We start from the raw sequence: 6,321 nt of genomic DNA on the forward strand, positions 1-6,321 counted from the left end.
TATAGGGGGATTAGTGCCGTTTCAAATTAGTTACACGACATTTTCAAAAATACTAACCGTATATCCAACTAAATAATTAATAAATCATGTAATTTTAAAAACTAATTAATAGTTGCATCTATGTATGTTTATAACGTTTCTTTTGAAATTACAAACAATAATTTAGAAATGTATCTAATAATTTAGAAATGTATCTAATAATTTAAAGTTTTAGATTTGCATCTATATAATTTTGTAAATTGATTTGGATCCTATTCAACCGCTCCGATATGCTCAAATATGCTCAAAGACGGCTATGATGGTATACCAATATAATAAACAAACAATCTAAGCATATGTTGTTGGTTGGAGATTTGATGCATGTGATTTTATTTTTGTAGGCCAAAGTGTTTCACTATGGATCAATTAGTTTGATCACTGAGCCATGTAGGTCAGCTCACTTGAAGGCAATGGAAGTGGCCAAAGAAGCAGGAGCTCTTCTTTCCTACGACCCTAACCTCAGGGAACCTCTTTGGCCATCTCCCGAAGAAGCTAGGAAACAGATCATGAGCATTTGGGACAAGGCTGAGATCATTAAGGTCAGCGACGTCGAGCTTGAGTTCCTTACCGAAAACAAAAAGATTGATGATGAGTCGGCCATGTCTCTATGGCATCCCAATTTGAAGCTCTTGCTTGTTACCCTCGGGGAGGATGGATGTCGTTACTACACTAAGGTAACTTTTGCCATAAGTTTTCTTCATCATCATTATGGCCATGGCTTGCTCTTTGATTGATAATTAGTGCATAATTACGACGTGGGTTCATTATATTTTCAATGCTGAATCTTGGACTAAGCAAGCAATGCCAATTCTTTCTTTAATTTGATTGCTTGTTAATCAAGAAAGCTAACTCTACCTTTCATTCTTTAATTTTAATGCTTGTTAATCAAGAAAGCTAATTTTGGCATGTATAGAAATTTCATGGAGCTGTTCAAACTTTCAATGTGAACGCGGTGGATACAACGGGAGCTGGAGACTCCTTCATCGGCGCGTTTCTAAGCAAGATTGTTGATGATCAATCTGTACTCGAGGTTACAACATAACCCCTAAACCTATCTTGTGTGTACTCAATGAATATTAACAAGTGTGGTTTACTGATATATACTTGTTTTAGGAGGAAAAGAAACTGAGGAAAGTGCTGAGGTTTGCAAACGCTTGTGGAGCCATCACGACCACCAAGAAAGGAGCCATTCCAGCTCTTCCTTCAGACAGTGAAGCTCTAAGCTTTATTAAAGACAATGTGAAACGTAGTAACAACCCTTTTAAATCCCCAAAATTGCGCTTCTTATATTGTAGTAGCTGCTGATGATTCTGATTTGAAAAAAAAGAAAAAAAAAAGATCACAATATTTTATCTTTTATATGTTTGTAGCAAATTTAGATTCAAGTTTGTAGCAAAGTCCTTGTTCAAGAGGTATATGAACAAACTCAAACACAAATATCTTATAATAAAGATTCGGACAGAAAATAAGAAAGTGTGTAATAACTAATAAGCTATCAACATAGCTTTACTCAACTTAACAAAACTAAAGATATGACATTGCATCCACACATCATCTTCCTTATTTTTCCATAGAGAAATGTCTACACATAGCTTACATATAGCATTTTAGCCTAGATCAGGGACAATGAAGTGCTCTTCATCATCATCATCATCTCTGAACTCCAACCTCGGCTTCTTGTATGAAACATTCGACTTCATGGTTGGTCTGTATGAATGAACATGACCTAAATGCGAAACAGAAAGCTCCGGAACTTCAGCTGCAGGAAGACTCTCCTGATTAATCTGATCAGTACCGAAGAAACCCATGTCTGAAAACCACTCTAACTCACCAAGATCAAGCTGTCCTTTCTGCTCAATTTTAAGACAAGAAAAAAAGGTCAATAAAATAGCTACAAAACCAAGCATCAACATTTCTTAATCTCAGTCTCTAGTACCTTCTCGGTACACTCAGGATCAGAGAAGTGAAAGAAATCGTCAACCGCCCACGGAAGAGGAGTGGCAGAAGAAGGTTGTTGCTGGTTTAGGGTTTTAGCTGGAATCTCCTTAGCTTTCTGTTGCTTCTTGGAAGGCTCAGATTGATTCTTGCTGCAACTAGTTGAGTTCAGAGCCACTTTGATCCCAGTGGCTAAGAACCTCTGGTGGTTTGCAGATCTAGAGTTAGCTGCATGGATGGATTCATCACAGTCCCTGCAAAGCAGAGCTCTATCCTCAACGCAGAAAATGAAAGCTGACTTCTCCTGCACGTCAAAAGAAGAGTAACAACATAATGAGCATACACATAATTGGTAAACAAGATCTAAGGGAGAAAGAGAGATCTATCTATAAACTTACTTGGCAAACATCGCAACGAGGGAACTTGGTGGCAAGAGCATTGAGATGAAGGCGTCGGTGCTTGCTTGCGAGTTTGTTAGCAGCGTGAATCTCCACGTCGCATCTAGGACACAAAGCTGCTTCGTCGGCACAACATATCACCGTTGCCGGAGCTTTCTCACACACATCACACTGTATCTTCATCTTTCCTTGTTCTCTAAATCACAGTTCTTGATTATTGATTCTTGGTTTTAAATCAAGAAGACATATGCATGAATCTGACTTTGTTTTGCTTAGCAGAAAATGTAGGTAAAGGTGGAAAGGATCTTGGAGAAGAAGTAACAAAGAATAGGAGAGATGATGCAATAAGGAAATGGTTTGACAAGTTGTTGGGGGAACAATCAGTGGTGAATGAGAAGAAGATAAGAGATCTTTATGAATCTGCGTATCAAAATGAAACACTATGCTTCTTACAGCAAGGTGTCTTGGGTCCCACGCTTCTTTTGTGGATCTCCTTTCGTCATCTTTCCTCATTTAGATATTATTATTATATTCACACTTTTCTTTTTCAGTTTATTTTTCTCACAGAGATTTAGGTTTTTATTCTAATTAAAAAATCTGTACATCTTTACAAAAATCTGGAAATGATACTCTTGCATTTATTCTTTTCATATTATGTAATATGTACCAGCCCGTGAGATATTTCTGACATTGTTGGTCACAAAAATTATCCTTAATTAAAAGAAATTATATATTTGCAATTTTATAAGAAATTATTTTTCAGTCTAAGCAATCTATATCAAAGCAATTCAAGTCAATCTCAATACACTTACTCTCTTCAACCTTATGGTTATTCACAGCGAAGGTATTCTTACTGATGCTTGAGGGACAGTTCCATAGACATGGCTGAGTCGAACTGCATCTCAGAGACTCTTACAGCTCATAATAATTTTTTTTTCTGGAAGCTCTGCTTTATGAGTTTGGCTCTGAATGAGGAATGCAAGATCAACAGTCCACGTTGTAATGTAGCCAAACGCGTGCGAGATGGAGTTAGCCACCCACCATTGAAGATCTGATATCCACATCAACCTCCTCAAAGTTATTTGCAAGATAGTGCACGTCCAATCACACAGTTGGCTTGCTCTCCAACAGCCTATCTTACGATCCAAGGGCCTTTTGTCAATGTGTTCCGGTGACTTCTTAAACCCATGGTCTCCTTTCAAAAACCGATCCATCAGGAGGCCTTTTTAAGTCGAAGAATATGTCTGGAGACGGTGTTGTCTAATAATTTTTGCAGCTGCCGTGTTGCTTAAGACGTGGATCAGCTCCCTCTGATTTAACTCTTATGATCCACTTGTGGGCCTGTGGCTCAGTTTCATTTCATCACAGGAGTCGACATATCTTTGTGTGAAACGAAACATTCAGATTCATAACAAATCTTAAATTAAGTTTTCAGCATTATTTTGTTTATATTTTAAAATGACTTAATTATTGTAAAACAGATTATATCAATTAGAAAGAAAGACAAACAGCTGACTAAGAACAGATTCTGCATTTTTGCAAACTTTTTATTTTTATTTTATTATTAAATGTAGGTGATTAGAGTCCATCAATATACAAAAACTCTCTTTTGGAATTATACTGTTTTTCCACTTAGACAAGTAATTAATGTCAGTTTGACCTTAGTAAAAAAATTAATAAAGTAAAAAAAAAAACCTCCAGATTACTTTTGTTTTGTTCTCTTCCTAATTTTTGCCCCCACACCCACATAGTTACACTATATTCGGCTGCCTCCCTCAACGAGTTGCCAATCCTCAATTGATCTCTCCTCTTCGCTTCTTCCCCGGAGAGAATCATACCTTTCCCTTATTCAACGCGGCTGTATAGCGGATCGTCTCCGTAAACAAGTATGGATCCTCGTCAATTCGAACACATCGTAAGCTCTTCCATCTATTTCACTATTGGGGAAAGATCGTTCTCTCTCTCTTTTCATTCGATTGAGTTTATGGATTAGGTCTTTCGTCAATGTCTCTCTCAATCTATGTGTAAGCATTGTGTTGTATTGTTGACTTTGGTGGCCAATTAACTTTAACAGTAACCTCTTCATTGGAATCTGAATAAAAAAAAAAGGTTTAAACTTTTTTTTTTTATTCTCTGTGTTTGAAACACAGGTTGTGAAGGATGATGAGATTCAGAGCATTGTAATGTCTTATCTTCTCCACAACTGCTTCGATGAAACTGCTGACTCTCTTGCTTCCACTACTGGAATACACCAACCCGCAATTGATCGCGATAACATGGAGAGAAGAAAACGTGAGAGTACAATCAATGCGTTTATATGTTTTACCACACTCTGTGATGGTTTATATGTTTTTGAATTGGTTTGTTCAGAAATAATGCGTTTTGTACTGGAGAAGAAGGCGCTCAAGGCTGTTGAGCTAACTGAACAACAATTAGGACAAGAGTTGCTTGAGAAAAACAAGGATTTGCACTTTGATCTTCTTTGCCTTCACTTTGTTGAGCTTATCTGTGATGCCAAAGGGTGAGCATTCTTTTTTTTTTTTNTGAACTATCAATCAGGTTTTCTCATTTTTCTGATCATTGAAAACGATTCTGTACATGCTGCAGCGAAGAAGCTCTTGAATTTGCTAAGACAAGTTTGGCTCCTTTTGGGAATTTCCAAAAATATGTGGGGAAGCTTGAAGTGAGTTGTTGATTCTTGTCTGATCCTCTCTATTTTATGCTTTCTGTTCTTTCCAAATGATGGGGGAGAGTTTGGTTTAAATATAGTTTTGTTTCCCTGAGGGCAGGACGTGATAGCTTTGCTGGCGTATGAAGACCCTGAGAAATCACCAATGTTCTATCTTTTGAGCTCTGAGTACCGTCAACAGGTTGCTGATGATCTGAACCGCACCATTCTTGGTCAGTTCTTTTCTTTTTCTTTGTTTCCTCCTCTTGACTTAAAAAGTTTAATAAGTTTTTAACACGTTTTCACATCGTCCAGAGCACGCAAACCATCCAAGCTACACACCGATGGAAAGGCTCTTGCAACAGGTGACAGTTGCGAGACAATACTTGACTGAGGAGAACGGCAAAGTAATCATAATGTTCCTGTATTTTTACTCATATATCTCTATAATCCTGGGAGTAGTAGTGCCTGTGTTAAAATGTTATTTTTTTTGTGTCTTATGGTAGGATGCGTTTCCTCCATTCTCCTTGAAAGATTATTTTAAAGGCTAAAGATCGCAGGAGGACTCACTTTGCAAGGAGAAGGAAATGCTAAACATTTTCATGTATATACAGAAAATGGCTTTGCTTTTCAGTTTCATCTCCATTGTTTTAAACCTGTCTTCAACTTCTGCAAACATGGATAAAAGGTTAGTCTAGTCACCCGTGGCCACAGATGGTTAAAATTTGCTGTTGCCGGAGATGAATATTGTTAAAGACCGGTTCTGTTTCAGTTCAGTTCTGCTCTCCTCCACTTGAAGGTGTTTGCCTTTACCTTTTGCGAGTTTAATCGATGAATCTTGTAATCCATGATCTTGGAAAACTCATTTTATCTTTGTAATTATCGTTTATGTTTTTATATTGAGGAATCTGTGGAGACTTCACATAAGCTTTAATGCCAAAGCCCAAACGAGAGACACTCTTCAAATAATTAGAAAGAGCTATTAAGCCTAAGAATTTGAATCTGATTAGAAAGACAAGACTTGAATTCAAAACCACAGTTCTAACCAAAAGTTTTTTTAAGAGCCTAGTAGGGACCATACAAAGAGAAGAATGTAGACTACGAGCAGAAAGACAAACAAACAAAGGCTTTCACTAACAACTTCTAAGGTTTCTTGTTTTTAACTCTAGAATGCAATATAGCCATGATCCTCTTCTGATCATGAAGAAAACAACACCACGGCTTTGGAATTGGAAAGAGAGAGGAGATTTTCTGAGAGAACCTCACTAAGTTTGGACACTA

The 6,321-nt window shown here is 37.3% G+C and overlaps 3 protein-coding genes across 3 annotated transcripts; 2 read left to right on the forward strand and 1 right to left on the reverse strand.

The window, feature by feature from the left end:
• Positions 1-295: 295 nt before the first annotated feature.
• LOC130507317 (putative fructokinase-8) lies at positions 296-1,344 on the forward strand. The gene is made up of 4 exons (XM_057002026.1): positions 296-301; positions 381-713; positions 953-1,069; positions 1,153-1,344. The coding sequence occupies exons 1-4, from the start codon at positions 296-298 to the stop codon at positions 1,342-1,344; spliced, it is 648 nt and encodes a 215-aa protein (XP_056858006.1).
• Positions 1,345-1,458: 114 nt separating this feature from the next.
• Positions 1,459-2,793, reverse strand: LOC130507315 (B-box zinc finger protein 24-like). The gene is made up of 3 exons (XM_057002025.1): positions 2,373-2,793; positions 1,976-2,278; positions 1,459-1,889 (listed from the first exon to the last, which is right to left on the reverse strand). Exons 1-3 carry the CDS (start codon positions 2,553-2,555, stop codon positions 1,647-1,649), a joined length of 729 nt encoding a protein of 242 aa, XP_056858005.1. The 5' UTR covers positions 2,556-2,793; the 3' UTR covers positions 1,459-1,646.
• A 1,338-nt stretch (positions 2,794-4,131) lies between these two features.
• LOC130507314 (uncharacterized) lies at positions 4,132-5,967 on the forward strand. Its single transcript, XM_057002024.1, has 7 exons — positions 4,132-4,287; positions 4,523-4,664; positions 4,743-4,893; positions 4,980-5,055; positions 5,162-5,273; positions 5,356-5,447; positions 5,547-5,967. The coding sequence occupies exons 1-7, from the start codon at positions 4,261-4,263 to the stop codon at positions 5,589-5,591; spliced, it is 645 nt and encodes a 214-aa protein (XP_056858004.1). The 5' UTR covers positions 4,132-4,260; the 3' UTR covers positions 5,592-5,967.
• The last annotated feature ends 354 nt before the right edge of the window (positions 5,968-6,321 follow it).

The sequence above is a fragment of the Raphanus sativus genome, unplaced genomic scaffold (assembly GCF_000801105.2).
Source record: "Raphanus sativus cultivar WK10039 unplaced genomic scaffold, ASM80110v3 Scaffold4317, whole genome shotgun sequence".
NCBI classification, from domain to species: domain Eukaryota; kingdom Viridiplantae; phylum Streptophyta; class Magnoliopsida; order Brassicales; family Brassicaceae; genus Raphanus; species Raphanus sativus.

Bases quoted from the DNA above. Each gene is read 5' to 3' on its own strand.
- LOC130507317 (XM_057002026.1), top strand. The intron at 714-952 runs GTAACTTTTGCC...TGGCATGTATAG, and splicing joins GATGTCGTTACTACACTAAG to AAATTTCATGGAGCTGTTCA. The intron at 1,070-1,152 runs GTTACAACATAA...TACTTGTTTTAG, and splicing joins ATGATCAATCTGTACTCGAG to GAGGAAAAGAAACTGAGGAA.
- LOC130507314 (XM_057002024.1), top strand. From the start codon at position 4,261: ATGGATCCTCGTCAATTCGAACACATC. The intron at 4,665-4,742 runs GTGAGAGTACAA...TGGTTTGTTCAG, and splicing joins TAACATGGAGAGAAGAAAAC to AAATAATGCGTTTTGTACTG. The intron at 5,056-5,161 runs GTGAGTTGTTGA...CCCTGAGGGCAG, and splicing joins AATATGTGGGGAAGCTTGAA to GACGTGATAGCTTTGCTGGC.
- LOC130507315 (XM_057002025.1), bottom strand. From the start codon at position 2,555: ATGAAGATACAGTGTGATGTGTGTGAGAAAGCTCCGGCAACGGTGATA. The intron at 2,279-2,372 runs GTAAGTTTATAG...TTTGACGTGCAG, and splicing joins CTCGTTGCGATGTTTGCCAA to GAGAAGTCAGCTTTCATTTT. The intron at 1,890-1,975 runs GTACTAGAGACT...AAAATTGAGCAG, and splicing joins ATCCTGAGTGTACCGAGAAG to AAAGGACAGCTTGATCTTGG.